Source organism: Pleurodeles waltl, chromosome 12 (assembly GCF_031143425.1).
Source record: "Pleurodeles waltl isolate 20211129_DDA chromosome 12, aPleWal1.hap1.20221129, whole genome shotgun sequence".
Classification (NCBI taxonomy): domain Eukaryota; kingdom Metazoa; phylum Chordata; class Amphibia; order Caudata; family Salamandridae; genus Pleurodeles; species Pleurodeles waltl.
The window spans coordinates 23,542,649-23,561,114 of record NC_090451.1 but is presented as its reverse complement, the minus strand read 5'-3'; the positions used below and the strand labels follow the sequence as shown (position 1 = coordinate 23,561,114).

The window sequence follows — 18,466 nt, the reverse complement described above, 5'->3', positions numbered from 1 at the left end:
TTGCCTGAGCAGGCATGGGAACTAAACGTTACGCCACTCACCCCAAAAATTAAAATGGACCTCCAAAAATGGAAGACCCTGCCCCTTAACTTGCAGGGCAGAATAGCCCTTTATAAAGTTATGATACTTCCCAGATTCCTATATCTCCTACAAAATTTCCCACACTCAATCCCTCGAAAGTGGTTTGCCGAAATGGACACAGTAGCGCGCCAGTTCTTGTGGCACAGTTCCCGGCCCAGGCTGGCACTAGCCACATGCCAGAGGGACACCTACAACGGAGGGCTAGGTATGTCCAATATCTATCTTTACTACCTGGCCACTCACCTCCTGGTGATCAATGACTGGCTGGGAGGAGGGTGGTCCGACCCTGCCTTTCGGCGTGAACTCCAGACACTTGGGTTCTCTGGAGTCTTTGACGCGCTATACGGGGCCGTGTCCCTTGTGAAACCCCAGACATCACGAGAGTGGTGTTACTGGGCTGGTGCGCGGCCCAAAGTGTAACAGGATGGGCCGGGCGCCTCACCCGACAGACTCCCCTGTGGCAAGGAACTCACCTGCGAGAGGTCTCATCACTAAAGGGATTCCAAAAATGGGACAATATAGGGATATCCACCCTGGGAGATGTCTGGGGCGAGTCTCATATGCAATCCTTTGCAGACCTCCAAGAAACTCACTACCTACATGCCACTCAGTTCCACCAATAGCTACAACTCAGACATGCTCTTCTGGTACATGTTAAACCAGGAGACAACATCTCTGACAGCAGTCCCATGGAAGCGAGGGCCCTGATGGGTGGTCTGGGTGTGAGAAAGTAGCCTCTTTCTAGCCTTGTTACCCCCACTTTAGGCATGTTTGTGAGTGTATGTCAGGGTGTTTTCACTGTCTCACTGGGATCCTGCCAGCCAGGGCCCAGTGCTCATAGTGAAAACCCTATGTTTTCAGTATGTTTGTTATGTGTCACTGGGACCCTGCTAGTCAGGACCCCAGTGCTCATAAGTTTGTGGCCTATATGTATGTGTTCCCTGTGTGGTGCCTAACTGTCTCACTGAGGCTCTGCTAACCAGAACCTCAGTGGTTATGCTCTCTCTGTACAAATTGTCACTAACAGGCTACTGACCAATTTTACCAAATTACATTGGTTTACTGGAACACCCTTATAATTCCCTAGTATATGGTACTGAGGTACCCAGGGTATTGGGGTTCCAGGAGATCCCTATGGGCTGCAGCATTTCTTTTGCCACCCATAGGGAGCTCTAACAATTCTTACACAGGCCTGCCACTGCAGCCTGAGTGAAATAACGTCCACGTTATTTCACAGCCATTTTACACTGCACTTAAGTAACTTATAAGTCACCTATATGTCTAACCTTTACCTGGTAAAGGTTAGGTGCAAAGTTACTTAGTGTGAGGGCACCCTGGCACTAGCCAAGGTGCCCCCACATTGTTCAGGGCCAATTCCCCGGACTTTGTGAGTGCGGGGACACCATTACACGCGTGCACTACATATAGGTCACTACCTATATGTAGCTTCACAATGGTAACTCCGAATATGGCCATGTAACATGTCTATGATCATGGAATTGCCCCCTCTATGCCATCCTGGCATTGTTGGTACAATTCCATGATCCCAGTGGTCTGTAGCACAGACCCTGGTACTGCCAAACTGCCTTTTCAGGGGTTTCACTGCAGCTGCTGCTGCTGCTGCCAACCCCTCAGACAGGCTTCTGCCCTCCTGGGGTCCAGCCAGGCCTGGCCCAGGATGGCAGAACAAAGGACTTCCTCTGAGAGAGGGTGTTACACCCTCTCCCTTTGGAAAATGGTGTGAAGGCAGGGGAGGAGTAGCCTCCCCCAGCCTCTGGAAATGCTTTCATGGGCACTTTTGGTGCCCATTTCTGCATAAGCCAGTCTACACCGGTTCAGGGACCCCTTAGCCCTGCTCTGGCACGAAACTGGACAAAGGAAAGGGGAGTGACCACTCCCCTGACCTGCACCTCCACTGGGAGGTGTCCAGAGCTCCTCCAGTGTGCTCCAGACCTCTGCCATCTTGGAAACAGAGGTGCTGCTGGCACACTGGACTGCTCTGAGTGGCCAGTGCCACCAGGTGACGTCAGAGACTCCTTCTGATAGGCTCCTTCAGGTGTTGCTAGCCTATCCTCTCTCCTAGGTAGCCAAACCCTCTTTTCTGGCTATTTAGGGTCTCTGGGGAAACTTTAGATAACGAATGCAAGAGCTCATCCGAGTTCCTCTGCATCTCTCTCTTCACCTTCTGCCAAGGAATCGACTGACCGCGCTGGAAGCCTGCAAAACTGCAACATAGTAGCAAAGACGACTACTGCAACTCTGTAACGCTGATCCTGCCGCCTTCTCGACTGTTTTCCTGGTAGTGCATGCTGTGGGGGTAGTCTGCCTCCTCTCTGCACTAGAAGCTCCGAAGAAATCTTCCGTGGGTCGACAGAATCTTCCCCCTGCAACCGCAGGCACCAAAGAACTGCATCACTGGTACCTTGGGTCTCCTCTCAGCACGACGAGCGAGGTCCCTTGAATCCAGCAACTCTGTCCAAGTGACTCCCACAGTCCAGTGACTCTTCAGTCCAAGTTTGGTGGAGGTAAGTCCTTGCCTCCCCACGCCAGACTGCATTGCTTGGAACCGCGACTTTTGCAGCTACCCCGGCCTCCGTGCACTTCCGGCGGAAATCCTTTGTGCACAGTCCAGCCTGGGTCCACGGCACTCTAACCTGCATTGCACGACCTCCTAAGTTGTTCTCCGGCGACGTGGGACTCCTTTGTGCGACTTTGGGTGAGCACCGTTTCACGCATCCTCGTAGTGCCTGTTTCTGGCACTTCTCCGGGTGCTACCTGCTGCTGAGAGGGCTCCTGGTCTTGCTCAACGTCCCCTCTGTCTCCTGACGCAATTTACGACATCCTGGTCCCTCCTGGGCCACAGCAGCATCCAAAAACGCTTACCGCACGATTTGCAGCTAGCAAGGCTTGTTGGCTGTCTTTCGGCGGGAAAACACTTCTGCACGACTCTCCATGGCGTGAGGGATCCGTCCTCCAAAGGGGAAGTCTCTAGCCCTTGTCGTTCCTGCAGAAACCTAAGCTTCTTCTGTCCAGTGGAAGCTTCTTTGCACCCACAGCTGGCATTTCCTGGGCATCTGCCCATCTCCGACTTGCTTGTGACTTTTTGACTTGGTCCCCTTGTTCCACAGGTACCCTCGACTGGAAATCCATCGTTGTTGCATTGCTGGTTTGTGTCTTTCCTGCAGAATTCCCCTATCACAACTTCTATGTCCTTTGGGGAACTTTAGTGCACTTTGCACTCACTTTTCAGGGTCTTGGGGTGGGCTATTTTTCTAACCCTCACTATTTTCTAATAGTCCCAGCGACCCTCTACAAGGTCACATAGGTTTGGGGTCCATTCGTGGTTCGCATTCCAGTTTTGGAGTATATGGTTTGTGTTGCCCCTATCCCTATGTGTCCCCATTGCATCCTATTGTAACTATACATTGTTTGCACTGTTTTCTAAGACTATACTGCATATTTTTGGTATTGTGTACATATATCTTGTGTATATTTCCTATCCTTTCACTGAGGGTACACTCTAAGATACTTTGGCATATTGTCATAAAAATAAAGTACCTTTATTTTTAGTATAACTGTGTATTGTGTTTTCTTATGATATTGTGCATATGACACTAAGTGGTACTGTAGGAGCTTCACTCGTCTCCTAGTTCAGCCTAAGCTGCTCTGCTAAGCTACCATTATCTATCAGCCTATGCTGCTAGACACCCTATACACTAATAAGGGATAACTGGGCCTGGTGCAAGGTGCAAGTACCCCTTGGTACTCACTACAAGCCAGTCTAGCCTCCTACACTGGGCAAAGGAGGTATTTCCCAACTATATTGCTCCTTGCTTTCTCATACTGTCGTCGTCCCCCCCCCCCCCACCCTGTGGAGCTCCGTCGGGAGTGGGAGCGCTGGGTGGGCCCAATTGAGGAGGCAGATTGGACAGACGCACTTATGGCCCCCAGAACCTTATCAATGTCATCCCGATTCAGAGTGCTACAGACCTTCTTCCTTCACACAGCCTACCTCACATCGGCAAGACTCTTTAGGGCTGGTCTGCGACAGACTCCTGCCTGTCCCCGATGTTCCAGCCCTGACGCTGATTTCTTTCACATGATCTGGGCATGCCCGTTATATCGACATACTGGAGGGCAATAGTGGGAGAGATCTCAAAGGTCCTTCACTCAGAGGTGGAGGTTGCCCCCCTTCCCCTTCTCCTAGGGGTAATGGGAGAGATGGATTTAAGGAGAGCAGAGCGCAAAACCACTTCACAAATCTACTCTATCTTGGCAGAATGTCTATGGGCACTTAAATGACACACTATTTAGGAGGCAGATAAAGAATTCAGGTGTCCCTGCAGAATCTCCAGGCACGAAGGTGGAGATTTTGAAGGATAAAATGCTGCATCAGACCTTCCGATTAAGCGAGAGGTGGTTGCCTCTGTAAGGGAGAGAGAGTGAGGGGTGCGGAGAAATGTGCACCAGACTTCCTAACCCTCCTCGGCTAGTCCGGGGATACTAAGATTACTTGGGCTAGCCAAATCTTCCTCAGCACCTGAAGGATCAAGTGTATGGGAACGACCAAACAGTGAATTAGGAAGCTCTTCAACCAAAACGTATCCACCGACAGATCCCTGCAATGGATACTGGAGGGCACAGAACTGAGGACAATGGGCACTGCTGCAAGTGGCAAACAGGTCCACCTGAGGTTTGCCACAAACGTTGAAGATTCTCTCAGCCACTTCTGGGTGAAGTTGTCACTAGTGGTGGGCAATCTGAAGCAGACTCAAGCTGTGGGCCCTCATTTGGAGGACCACCCAGATCCGGTACTTCTGTGCACAAGACTAGAGCCATACTGACTCTCAACAGAAAATATGCGACCAAGTTCCTCTCTGCTCACGAATATGCCACAGTATACAAAAAGGTGATGGATGGAATGCTTGAATTAATCTCGGCCACTTGTACTCGGGCTGCATCCCAGTCCGTCTTTCTTTCTCCACCATGCCACCAATGCGCATACATAAACATGGGTTCCATGCAAGCTATAACTGGATGATAAGCCCAATAATGGCAAAACAAGTCCTGGGCTGCTTGTGTCCTGGATAGGGGAGGACCTGGCCTGGCAGTTGGGGAAAGACTGTTCCGATTGGAGCAAGGTGAACACTGATTTCTATGTGGCTGGGTCCAAACCGAGGTAGCACGGTCGGCAAAAACACAACGGACTGGCAGGCAGCCCAGAGAGATTGCCGGTAGCTGAGATTAATTCAAGCATTCCATCTATCATTTTGTTTTTGAGAGCCCGGATTAGAGTCAGCAGAAACGTTCTTGAGGTTTTGATCAAAGAGACCCATAGTTTACTGATGTGGTATTGTAGATTTTCCTTTGGGAAAATAGATCCAGCTGCTAAAATGAAGCAGGAGCAAAGTAAATTAGGCACTTGGACAGGTACGTAGGTATAAAAAAAGTGAGAAACTCAGAAAAGTTGAATGTTGACTGCAGGCAGATATATTTTCGGGCTCATAAATATAAGTGAAGATCCAATGGTGGAGAAAGAAATTCTACATACGGTCCAGACCCATGTCCCAATCATGCTCTCAAGCTACGTGGCTATCCCCGCACCACTCCAGCATTGAAGGCCCTTAACTAGGCCAGTAGTAAGCAAAGAAAACCCCACTTCACAATTGCAGGCATGGAGCACAAGAGTGTAGTTGAAGAAGACTTTAGTCTGCAGTTAAATTCATACCTACTCCTGAATACATCTGACCAACGATAGCCAAAGAAAGACAACGTTACGGTTTGTCCCGGAGATCTGAACCTATCAAACAAGAGGTTCCTACCCCCTAGAACATTTCCTCAACTACAAAGCAGTATCTGTGGCATTTGAGGCCTGTATTCTGCATTTCATACTGCCAGAACCAGCTCGCATGCAGCAATATCATACTAGGTCAGCACATAAAAAACAATGAAAGGCGATCAATCTGAACGTATTTCTTACATTGTGCCAAAGGGAGGACAACAGTGAGCTCAATACATTAATACCCAGTTCTTGCAGTGCTCTTAATTTGTAGACTATCTCTTTCAGACTTTCTCTTAAACTTACAAACTTTTCATTCAGAATGTAAACAATATTATCCCCTTGCTGATAGTAGGGACACAGTGTGAAATGTACAGATGGTCTGGAGGGCCAAAGAGGCATGTAACATATCACACCTACAAGCTTCCAAACAACTGCAATACTGCTCTTTTCTGCAGTCCTTAAGATGGAAGACTGAGTTGTGACTAACACAAGACCAGGTCTAGGGGCTTCATTAAGAATATCTGGTGATCTCCAAAAGGCTCCGAAAGTAAGCTACTGGCCCATTGGGGCTAAGGGTAATGTGGAAAACCTGTGGGCCAGTTCAGGTACACCTGAAGGCTTCAACTGCACAAAGCAGCTTAAATCTCCAAGAAAGATGTGACTGAGAAATAGTAATAACCAGGAGAATCTGATATCTTAAATCAGACTCCCCAGTTCTTCACCATTCACAAATAATCTCTTCAGGCTAGCCCACTGAGATACTGTTGTAGGTGGTAGTAACTGCAGGAGCTGGAATTACTGGACTCATTAAAGGGCATCTGGTAATGAGGCACTAAGAGTTCCGAGGCTAGTACAACAGTCAAGGCCACATCTTACCCACAGACTTTAAGCATTTAAAGAAAGGAAAAAAAAAAAAAAACCTATGTGGTGATTTTTTATGAAGCATGAATCAGACATAAATATTTTCCCGGAGAGTTACTCAAAGTGCACATGCTGTCCTAGTATTAAGAATAATGGTTGCAGATGCTTCTCAGGGAGCATTAAAGAACTTCCTGCTAAGGACACCAAAGGGTGTCCGTTTTTGGCGTACTGACTGCTGCTGATGCTGCTGTAATTCAGAATGTGAGGGCATGTATGCCTTCTTATAGCTAGATCCTTTAAAGAAGAGAATTTATAGGACAGGGACTGCCAAGCGCATCATGGATGTCTTGGGAAGGTGCCTTGCTGGGGTATTCTGTCTCTGAGAGATACATAACTTGGAACATCTCTCTAAATGTCCTTCAAGCATGATTTACAAAAAAAGACGACAATGAAATAAAAACGCTAATTGGCCTAAACCCACTAAGTACACACACTGAATCCATGAATCTGATCCAACCCTAGAAGTGACTAAGACTATGCCAGTATCTTCAGACCCTTAGGCCCCCAGAATGGACAGGCCCGCCATCAACCATTGTGCTGATCCAATCCTCGAGCTGACTGGTTGAGTTTTCCTCTACCAGTATCTTCAGACCTTCAGCCCTAGATTTGACTGACCCTTTATCCTTCAGACCATCCACTGCGCTATCCAATCCTAGAGACGACTGGCTGAGCTTCCCTCTGCAAGTATTATCAGACCCTCGAGCCCAAACGGTGACAGGCCCTTCATTCCTCAAACAATCCATGGTCCTGATCCAATCCTCGAGCTGACTGAGTTTTCCTCTCCTGGTATCATCAGACTTTTCAGCCTTAGATTTCACTGACTCTTTACTCCCTCGCGCCATCTATTGTGCTGATCCAATCCTAGAGGTAGAAGGTTCTGCATTACCTACGCCAGTCTTGTATGAACGTTCAGTCTGAACTGTGAGTAGCTCCCTATTCCTGAACCAACACAATGAAAGCATCTAACACAAGGTGACAGACTGTACACCCCACTTCATTCATCAAATCACATCAAGCCCCAGAGATAGTAGGGTCTTGCATACATCCCTAATACCGACAGCATCTGATGCCATAGTGCATTCCAGCTTTCTCTTACTCAAACAGAAAGGTAATGTTATGTGCCATGCCATACATTCAGATGAACCCCAGTAAGATAACACTGCTTCTATTTTACTTTATTATGTCAAATAGCTTAAGTTCTTAACTTTGACACAGTAGACTCCGTCTGCTATCATCTCTAGGTCCATAAAGCAAGTGCCATCAGCTACTTATATATCTCCAATGCTATTAAACACAAGTGGTATACTACAGCATGTTACTTTCAGTATGTTCTGCAACCTTCTACTTCATGCAAGGAATATGTCAGGGGTGTACTGAGTGAGCGCTCATGCACAGGATTCATACCTCCATGTAAGTTTTGTTGTTGCAGGCTTCTGTAAACACACTAGGGGATGCTGTAAGCGCCATGTCTCCTTCCTCATTCCCGTAGTCATCACGCTCCAAGAGGGTCATCAGGTACCGAGCTATGAAATAAAAGGTCTTTATTTGAGGACAAGGTGAAACACTGGGACAAACAAGTAGCATAGATTCTAAATTAGCTGGATGGGAGGGGGGTCTTGTCACTGTGACAGCAAAATTAAAGAAATGGAACAGGGGTAGAATGGGAGCCATCAACTCCACCTTTAACCGCAAATCAAAGAAACATTCTACTGGTTTAGGGATGGGAGCCCAAGTGTGCGATCCAACAGCAAGGGCAAACAAATGTCAAAGCTGTCTACAAGCAGTAGTACCAATCAAACATTGGCAATAACACATAACATTCAACAATTTCAAAGAAATGACACAAGGCTTGAAGTATGACGACTCAGGCCAAACAACACCAAACCTGCAACAAATACCACATAAGAGTACCACCTGTTATTTACAGTGGTTAAAGACAGCAGAGGTGAGAGGTGTCAAAGTGCAGTCAATCAAGAGACTGCCTCTTACTCTGAGGCCAAAGGTTGCCATCATTTGCTACAAAATATACTCTGGTGTGACAACATGCCCATAACAACTGGATAACGCTGAGGCGGAGAAGCCGTCTGGTTTCCTGAATCACAGCCAGCAGACTGAATAATCCGGGGCTATGCTACATAATGCTGGCACTGGAACACAGATAGAGTAAAGGTGTTTTCCTCATTGCCCAATCTGCAAGCCTTAGAGGTGATCCCATACAGGACAGGAACCTTAGGAGAGCAAGGCCTGTGCTCCAGAGTGGGACAGCAATTACTGGAGGTAGAGACAAGCTGAGGCCTGCTCAACCCTGTAAGGACACCAAATTGCAGGACTGACAGCTCTGCGCTCTAGCAGGCCTTCTACAAGGCCTCTGCCCATCTGAGGGGGGCACAATGTGAGTGGCACGCTTCAGCTGCCCATAATTGAATTGCAGTTGCTTTAATTTGCATGTTGGAGTCAGATAAAAATGCCTCACCCTTGAACTTTGGGGGTACTCTGGAGGGCTCTGGGATCCCCTGGAAAGCACCCACACATTCAAGTTGGGGATGGTCTGAATGCCAAACTAGGGCTTCTATCTGCCCTACTGATAACTAGAGCCTTCTGCTGCAGATTTATGGGTAAGAATTCTCCTGGCAGGCTTGACCACTGCAAAAATTGCTGGTCTGCTGGGAGAAAGTGCTGAAACGTTGTGCAGCAAACTGCTTACAGTAGGGATAACCGGGACCAGAGACAATCTAAGTTAGAGTACAGTATCAGAAAGACAAGGGAAGCACTCAGATGGTTCTGCTGACGGATGGCCCTCTCAACATGTGTTAAGAGCTTCGAAACAACTGACTGCACTCACAACTCTGACCACAAAAGTGCCATATCAGTGCAACTGTAGAACAAGCATTGGCAAAGCCGATAGGTCTCGCTTATGGGTGAGCTGATGTCTTTGGCAATCAGGTGGGCTGGCAAACGGTAGAGCAGATGGGGGTAGTAAATAGGAGGACGGGTTATTGGTGAATGGGAGGGCAGTTGGGGGTGGATAACAGGATTCTGCTCTCCTGGGGCCTACAAAAAAAAAATTAAAAAAAGTCAGGCTGACAGCAGAGGCTGGCAGTTACGATACGAGAAACAGAGGCACGTAGTCATAGTATTAGAAGCATGGGGACTGGCACTCGTAGTACTATATCATAAGGACTGTCAATCATAATATTAGAATCATGGAGGCTGGCAATCACAGTAGAAACAAGGAGTATGGCATCACGATACAAGAGGCATGGGGAATGACAATTGCAATACTAAAAGCATGGAGGCAGGCAATTGTGGTAGTGGCAACACGGAGGCTGGCAGTCATGATATCAGAAGCTGAAAATCATGGTACTAGAGACATGGAGTGTGACAGTTAAGATTCTATAGGCAGAGAAAATGACAGTCACAATACTACAGATAGAGAGAATTCAGTCAGTAATCATTCCATAGAAAAAGGAAATAATGAAGTATTGCAAGAGAGAGGGGCTGGCACTGGGTCTTCATGTCAGAATATGGGTGAGCTGGCAGTCAACAGTGTAGCATAGAAACTGTAGAGGGTTAACTGTCAGTAAGGAGGGATCCTGCTCACCAAAGGAACACGCAGTCAGAATTCCAGAGATGCAGATGCGGGTACTCAGGAGCCCACAGACAAGGGAGCGATTTGTAATCAAGGTCCCAGAGATATGTGAAACTGGTAGTCTGGTTCCCCTGGTGTTGCATGCATGGAGTTTGTTTTATGTCAGAACCACACAATCACCATTGATCTCCTGGCTGGGAACATTGTTCTGGTTGAACCCCTTGAAAACGTAGGCTTTGCTGACCTCTGTGCAGCTCATGGACTTCAGGTCACCGAGTGCAGAGGTGATCAAAGCCACTAAAGTGCAAAGCAGGCACAGGAAGACCATGGCAGAAGTGCTGAGACTGGCAGCCCAACAGGCAACAAAAGAGAAAAAAGTTTTGAGAAAGTATTCCCAGTGTGAGAAGGTTTTCTGTAAACTGTACGGACGGCAAAACAATGACACATAAAAAAAAAAAATTAAAACCTGCTAGTGTCCAGGCAAAGGACACTGTTGCATTCAGTCATTGCCTACTGTAGGTCATCTGAAGTCAAAAAAATAAGATCGCACTAAAGTTAAGAAAACTCTTGTTTCCAGGGCTGCAGGTCAGTAGGGTGCCTGGACATCAACCCTTCCCTAACAAAGCTCCGGGAGCTTGCCCCGCAAAAAAGAAACATAACTCCAACCCTCCATAAGCAAAGCCTGGAAGAATTTCGGGATTCGCGGCCTAGAGAACGCCATCATGTGCACGGAAAGAAAAAGACACTCTCAGTACAAAGTAGTCAATCTACCTATGGTGAAATGCGCCGACGTCGCTCGCAGTATATGTAAGCACACCCTGCCCATCATAGTGTTATGTCCACCTCAGTTTCAGACGTACAAAAGTGACAAAATCTGCCATATTGTGGAACAGGATGAGCAATATCAGAAGGTGGTAGTACAGTTGTTGTCTTGCTGCCCCAAAAATCAAAGAAACTATACCGGGAGGAGAGAAACATTTAGCGGACCTTTTCTGTATGTCAATAACATGAAGTGAAATGAAAAGAAAAAAGAAAAAAAAAAAAAAAAAAAGGAGACGATTAGTATTTTATTTACCTTAATTGAGTACAGCACGTCATTCAACATAACTAGAATGTACTGGTCTCCCCGACCGGAAGGGTCTCGGGTACGCAGCTGGTAGAAAAAAGGTAAACACGGTTAGTTCTGTACTAGTTTCCAGGAGAGGCCGCCTGAAGCACGGCAGCCGGGAAGCCGGAGACGTGCTGATAAGAAGCAATAAAATATGGGTGCCGAAGCTGAAAAAGCACCCACACTCTAACACCAGCAGGAAAGAAAAAATAATCCCCCAAACGAACAGATAAACAAGCAAAGCTTAAGGTACTTGGCTGGTGCTGCATGGGAAGAAACAAAAGACAACAAGCATTTGCAATGCAATGGGTCTCGCGTTTGTCTGAGTTAGAGCTATTAGCGTTGTAAACTCCTAATCGGACTTTTCTTGCCACAAACTGAAAATGAAAAGTGATATAATTTTGCTTAAGGGACCTGATTTAAAGTGGCACACCCTGAGCATGAAGGTGACTAATCAGAACAAAAAGACCAGTCCGGTTTTGCCTTTGCATAGTAATTTAAAAAAAAAAAAAAAAAAAAAAAAAAAATCAAGCATTACTGTGTAAAACCTTAAATTCACGAAGGAGTGCTAGGATAAACAATAGAATTAAACTGGTAGTCATGAAAATCGCTCGATTAGTGCCCAGAGAGATCGCGCTGCCTACGAAATGAAGAGAAAAAGTAGTCTAGAAACCATACAGAAAACACAGAGCCTTCTATGTTTTCAGTAGTTGGCCGGCTCTCGAGAAGGGCTAAACATCGGAAAAGGCATGACGTTTGCATGCCTTTCACTAATGAAATCAAGCAAATTTTAAAAGGCAAGCCCATGATCCAATGAAAGTGATGGGCGTGGTTAAAAGCCCACAGAGAGATTACAACAAGGACAGAGCGCTTGCAGGCTCAACTCTAGAAAGATTGGGCAAAGAAGGAGGACTGATCATTACAAAGCATGGGTTTTAAAAGGACACGGACATACTCAAATGAAAAATGATGGGCGGAGTTGAAGCCCACAAAATATATACAACAGATCTTGGAACTCGCCCTAAAAACATGCTGCAAAAATAGATATGGCCAAACGCTGCATCTCTAACCAAGAGGACGATGCAGAGTTAAGGAAGGAGAAGCTTTTGAAGATGAAAAAGATGTTGGCAATGCTCAGAACTAAGACTGAAGGTCTCAAAGCCAGACCCTGGAGAAAAATATGAATACAGTTGTGACCCCAGACTTCTCTAAGATAGGGATTTTGTTTTTTGAGACTTGTTTAAGACTATTTGATAGGGCCCACTTTTCCACAATGTATACTACAGAAGTTCAATTGTCACTGGGGTCTAGACCAGTCCCCGGGATCCTGGTTCGCCCCATCACCGCACGCTGGTCAAACAGTTGCAATCAGGGCACTGTGTTTAGACGGGTGAGAGCAAAGACTTGGTATAACAGGGACATTTGGTAGTCACATAACAGGACCTAATGTTGGTCATTCAGGAGGCCTCAAGATCGTTCACAGAAGAAAATGCAGAAGTAATCGGAATACACCAATGCTCTAGCACAAGAGGCTCAAGATTACGAACAAAGGGAAAGAATGTTTTCAATAGTTCTCACACCGCTGCCTGGTTCATCAAAGGCTTTCCTGATCCAGTCAGGTTCCTTGTAGGGAGGAGCCTGTTACTATGGAGTCATATGCAGATGGCGTGGAACCCCTTATGTCCACAGGACATTTGTTATGTTCTATTGTGAGAATCTCTGCTAACTATGGAAAAGCATCCGTTGCAGCCAAATGGATATGCAGAGAGTGCAGGGGTCTGGCTCCTGACAAAGGCTGCATGAATAGGCATGCAACCTACTGGCCTCAGCAGACTCTGGAAGGACTGGAATAGACAGTCTCTGCCATGGAGACACAAGCCAGAGACCACCACTCAACCCACCAAGAGTGCTATGAAGCTTGGTAGCTGTGAACTGTGCCTGCCTGCACCAGGTGACTTGCACTCATCCAGCCTGCTTGAAGGCAAGCAGCAGCAAGGAGCTAGGATCGGTGCTGTGTAACTAGAGAAGGAAGAGGCATCCCGTGGCCACTTAGGTGCACTGAGCAGGAACTTTCACTGAATGTCCGTGCAGAATGGAGAAGTCATGTGGAATGGAACAGTTACTGTAAAACACTAGAACTTAAAGTAATTGGTCTAATTTTGCCTTTGGGTCATATTTCATTCTTAAAATGCTTCCTGATTTCATTAAGTTGATCGGAGTCCTTTAAGGAGTGGTTTCTTGATCCAAGCGTTGTGCTGTACTTTAACATACTTTCTCTGGAGTTGCCTTCTGCCTCAGTACTACGCTACTAAGGGGTAGATAAGGCTGTCTTAGAGAAATAGTGTTCCCCTGAATAACAGCATTTGCACAGCTGCGGGAAAACTCACCCATTGAGGAATTCTGTGCTGTAAAGACATATGTGGTAGTGGAGCGATAAATCTGAGACAGTTACACTCTGCACAATATTCAATACGCAGGTGTTTGTAGTGATGTACTGGTTCTCTTCCAGATAATGAGTAATGCTTCCCTCTACCAGAGTGGATAACAGAAGAGGGGGAAAGGAGGACTCAAGTTTTTGTGGCTGTTGTTTTTACCACCTTGGGTAGGTTAGTGGGCAGAACGACCCCTCAACTGTTTGCGCTGTGGTTGGTAGGATCTATGGTGGTGTCGCTGAGGTCTACTCGGAAGCCACTGAGGGTTTTGAACTCTCTGTGCGTAAAAGTGACCCCAGAGGGCTGTAGCACTGGCTGCCTTCATAGATGCAGCTGCAGTACTGCAGACTTTGCGGCCTGCTGTGTCCAATTTTTCACTCTCTTTAACTGGAGGTGAAGAGGGTGGTGGAGAGGTGGCATGGATTTTTCCAGCAGCCAAAATGACAGAGTCAGGTGGAGGATCACTGCAAAGAAATAATGGGTCTTTAACCAGAGGCCGGTATTTCTTTTGAAGCCTGGATGGAGCAAATGTAGCCATTTCTGGAGTTAGGAACAAGTCCATGGCCGGATCGAGGAGACCTGGGACGAGTGGAAACAACAGTCTGGAAGCAGTACGCTGATGTAGCATTTCAAAGATTACCGATGTGGATGGTGTGGGAACGGACATCAGCTTATCAAGTTTTGCAGCCCCTCAGACCAGCACCTCCTGAAATGACGTAATGTCATCCACAGTCGAGACTTGAGGTGATGGTGAGTACGATAAAGTTTGGTTAGTCCCTTGCAGATGAAAAGGAATGATCGGTATGAGGACAATAGGAGCATGACCTATGGGAACATCTGGGATGACGATGTGAGCATGTCGCAGTAGAAGCGCGCCCTGGTGTATGGTGTCCATGACAAGAGTGATGGAGCGAACAGGAGCGCTTTCGAGGCCTGAGAGAAAGATTGCTTCTGGGTCGTGAAGGATTAGGTACCGGAGAAGCCGCTGATGAAAGAGGAAGCACCTGTGATACAAGTGGTGGCATTGGAGGGCGCGAAGCCGGTGGAGGAGGTGAAGTTGAAGGAGGTGATGGAGATGGTAACACAACTACAGAAGGTGAAGACTCTGATGAAAGATAAATTCTGCTTCTCTTTCTCCTATCCCACTGTGACGTTGATCGGTCCTGTTAACGTTTAGCCCTCAGCGCTGACCATCCACGCCATATCGACGGCGAACCACCACTCCTAAACGTCGTATGCTGGCAATGCACCGAGTATAATCCTCGACGTCAAGTCGACTACGAGCGTCATTGTTTCCTCGACGCACAGCAAGCTCTTCAAGGCAAACATATCAGCCCCATAGCTTGCCTCGACATCAATTCTCTTGACGTTGACTGGGACAGAAGTCTTCTTTGGCAGGAAAATGCTTCTCAGACCTTCCACATCTACTGGAAGCTGAGATAAGAGGTCTGGTGGAAGAATGTCCTTCCCCACGCTCGGATGTCCCGCTGGTAGGCTTTACTTGCTGGCGACGCCTCTTCTCTTCATTGAAGGTGAATCTTCTCTTCGAAGCGGAGAGTGCACCTGGAAAACTTCCTGCAGATGTCAGAGGTGTCAGGAATATGTGATGAAGGTAGGCGGATGATACAGACCTCATGAGGGTCTGTTTTGGCCTTTTGCCTGCCCCAGCAAGGACACTTGTCAAACAAAGAAGACATTGTATTTGACAAAATGCCTCTGTATTCTGTCAAAAAAATAACAGAAAAAGGCAAGACGTCCAAGTAAAGTTTTGAAAAAAAAATCTATAAAATGGTTGAGCTCAATGCTTCAGGGTCGTGTCAGCAGGAGCCGAAAAAAAAAAACTGAAGCAACTGCCACCTGCTGGGCATGATGGGATGCTGGTGGTACCAAGGTTCTTAAAGGCACAGTGTCTATTTTAGACATATAATGGCAGCCTAACAGGGTACTCTGCCCTGCTCTCCCTCATCTCTATCATAAAAAAGGGATATGTGAAGGAGATTTATTCTACTTGCAAAACAACTTAAATTATACTCATTTGTAATGTATTGGCCCTTTTTGACTTCATGATGAAGAATTGGGTTATCATAGGCTAGACATACAGGCTACATTATCAGTTTCTTTCTTTAGTGTTTTTTACAGGCCTTCCTGAACAAAGGCGAAAATACATTAAAGAACTGCTTTGGGGTCTCTGCACGTGGGTGAAACTGTTCAGTGCTTATGACTGTACATGGAAATCCCAGATGAGAGAAATAATGTGAGATATCGATGAGTAATAAACAAACAAATGGCTGGATTTTCGCTGTCAATTGAACAAAACTGCAGTTTAAATAGGTGGATGAATCTTAATAATGCCATGAAAGTCTAAGTTACACTGTGGGAATTGTTTCACAATTTTTTACTAGTACACTGGTTTACTTAATATAGCTTCCAAAATGCAGCATAAGGAGCATGAGTAAGAGTACTTAAATAGACATGGTGACAGCACAATCTCAGCCGTGAGAAAGACGGAGAGGTTGAAATGCGTCAGTGCTATTATATTATATAGACCACTTAAAAGACCAAAGGTTACAGGGATGTTATAGTTAGGCTGACATTGTTACAACGTACAAAAAACATATAAAATTCACCTATTATAGTTAGAGTTATCTCAAGTAACTATAACTCGTGCCCGCCCTAAAGTAAGTATAACTCGTGCCCGGCCACGCAGTTTTTTCGTCAAAATTTTTACTGCAAATATTACAGTGATATCATCAATTATGTTATCAAAGATGGCATGATTGCCGTAATTTGCGGGGTAATTAGCAATGCATGGCGAGGGCTTGAGTTATAGTTACCTTAGGGCACAAGTTACTGTTACTTGAGATAACCAACTATAACAGGTGATTTTCTATGGTTTTGTATGTCTAAAATGTGAGTAACTAGAACCATCCCAGTAACCTTTATTTAAGTGAATTTCATTTTTTTTTTTTTTTTTTTTAACGTAAACTAATTTTCATTACTATATATTAATCCAACCACGGTTGGCAGCGGGCCAACCCCCTATAACCACCCAACCCTGCGCGCCAGTCTCTGCATCCAAAAACCCCTAAACCCCAACCCCATGCTGTGCACAGCCTTTGGACATTTGCAGCAGGAGTTGGCCACAGGTCTGCACCCCCCCACCCCCCCCCCAGCTGATTTCGGCCTCTAGGATCCCATCCCCCGGGACCACCACATTACATTTAATTAAAGCCCCTTGGAGGTGCCGGTCTCTGGGGCTGCGGGTGGCATCCCCACACTATTTTTCATTAGAATCCTGGGAAGGTGGAGGTCCCCAAGGCTGCCAGGCCCCCTCACCCCTCCCCAACACACACTGTTTTCAACTAAAGCCCCAGGGGAGTCCTGATGCCCAGGGCTGCGGGCACCCCCCCTCGCATTAATAATTTCAATGCTCCCAAGACCTGGACCACCTAGGGCGCATGAGAAACAAGCGCATCACAACTTCTGCCGAAAACTGAAAAAGAAAAATGCTTCTTTACTGTGGGTACCTCAGCACCAGAGCTAGGGGATCAGGGTGTCCATATCCTCTTTTGTTTTTTTTCAGCTTTTTGCCTGGAACGTGGCTGAAGCAGAGTCCCAACATTGCTGCAAACACTGCCTTGTTTAAGCGTTGGCAGCCCGAGATTAAGAGGGTTCTCGGAGTCTTTGCATCCCTATATATATACAAAATACAGGATTTTTGAAAGGCAAGCCCATGAATGAGTGATAGCGAGCGGTGGACGTGGTTAAAAGCCCACAGAGAGATTACAAAAGGCCAGAGTGCTTGCGCACTTGATTGGCGTAATTCCGTCCAGTGGTTCGGGCTGTAGACCTGTTCAAAATCCTTATGGGAATTAACATTGGAAACATACAGTTTTTGACCCTGCCTTTTTCTCTGCCCCTCCCCCTTTCTTCACGGATCACCCCGAAACTTTCCAGAAAGTAGCTAACGCAAGCGTTAATTTTTTTGGGGGGAAAATTCATGAAGGTTCGTCAACCAGTGCCAAAGATCTAGTCAAGTAAAAAATTACTTTTTCTATGTAAACTAGGTCCAACCTATAACTACCTGTTTTTATATGTTTGATAGCATGTGTAGCTGCAGATACACGTGCTTTGCACATCCCGCCATCTAGTGTTGGGCTCGGAGTGTTACAAGTTGTTTTTCTTCCAAGAAGTCTTTCGAGTCACGAGATCGAGGGACTCCTCCCCTTTCGGCTCCATTGCGCATGGGCGTCGACTCCATCTTAGATTGTTTTTTTTCCACCATCGGGTTCGGACGTGTTCCTTTTCGTGTTCCTTTTCGCTCGGTGTTTCGGTTCGGAAAGTTAGTTAGAATCTCGGAAAATTCGACGGTATTGTTTGCGTTCGGTATCGGGTTAGTTACTACAGATCAAAAACAACAAGTGATGGACGGAATGCTGAACATTGTCAAACACTCACCCCCAGTCACAGATCTGGGTTTAATCCATCGTTCTTTTGCTCACCATGCCACCCCAGTTTGGACCCAGCCATATGCAAATCAGTCTTGACCCTGT

At 46.5% G+C, this 18,466-nt stretch overlaps 1 protein-coding gene across 2 annotated transcripts in view; it reads right to left on the bottom strand.

Annotated features, from left to right (window-relative positions):
- R3HDM4 (R3H domain containing 4) overlaps window positions 1–18,466 on the bottom strand; it is a 240,082-nt gene that overhangs the window by 174,551 nt on the left and 47,065 nt on the right. For both annotated transcript variants that reach the window (XM_069217441.1, XM_069217440.1), the window contains one exon: window positions 8,189–8,307. In XM_069217441.1, the coding sequence (XP_069073542.1) occupies window positions 8,189–8,307 (119 nt within the window). The remainder of the gene's footprint in view (window positions 1–8,188; window positions 8,308–18,466) is intronic.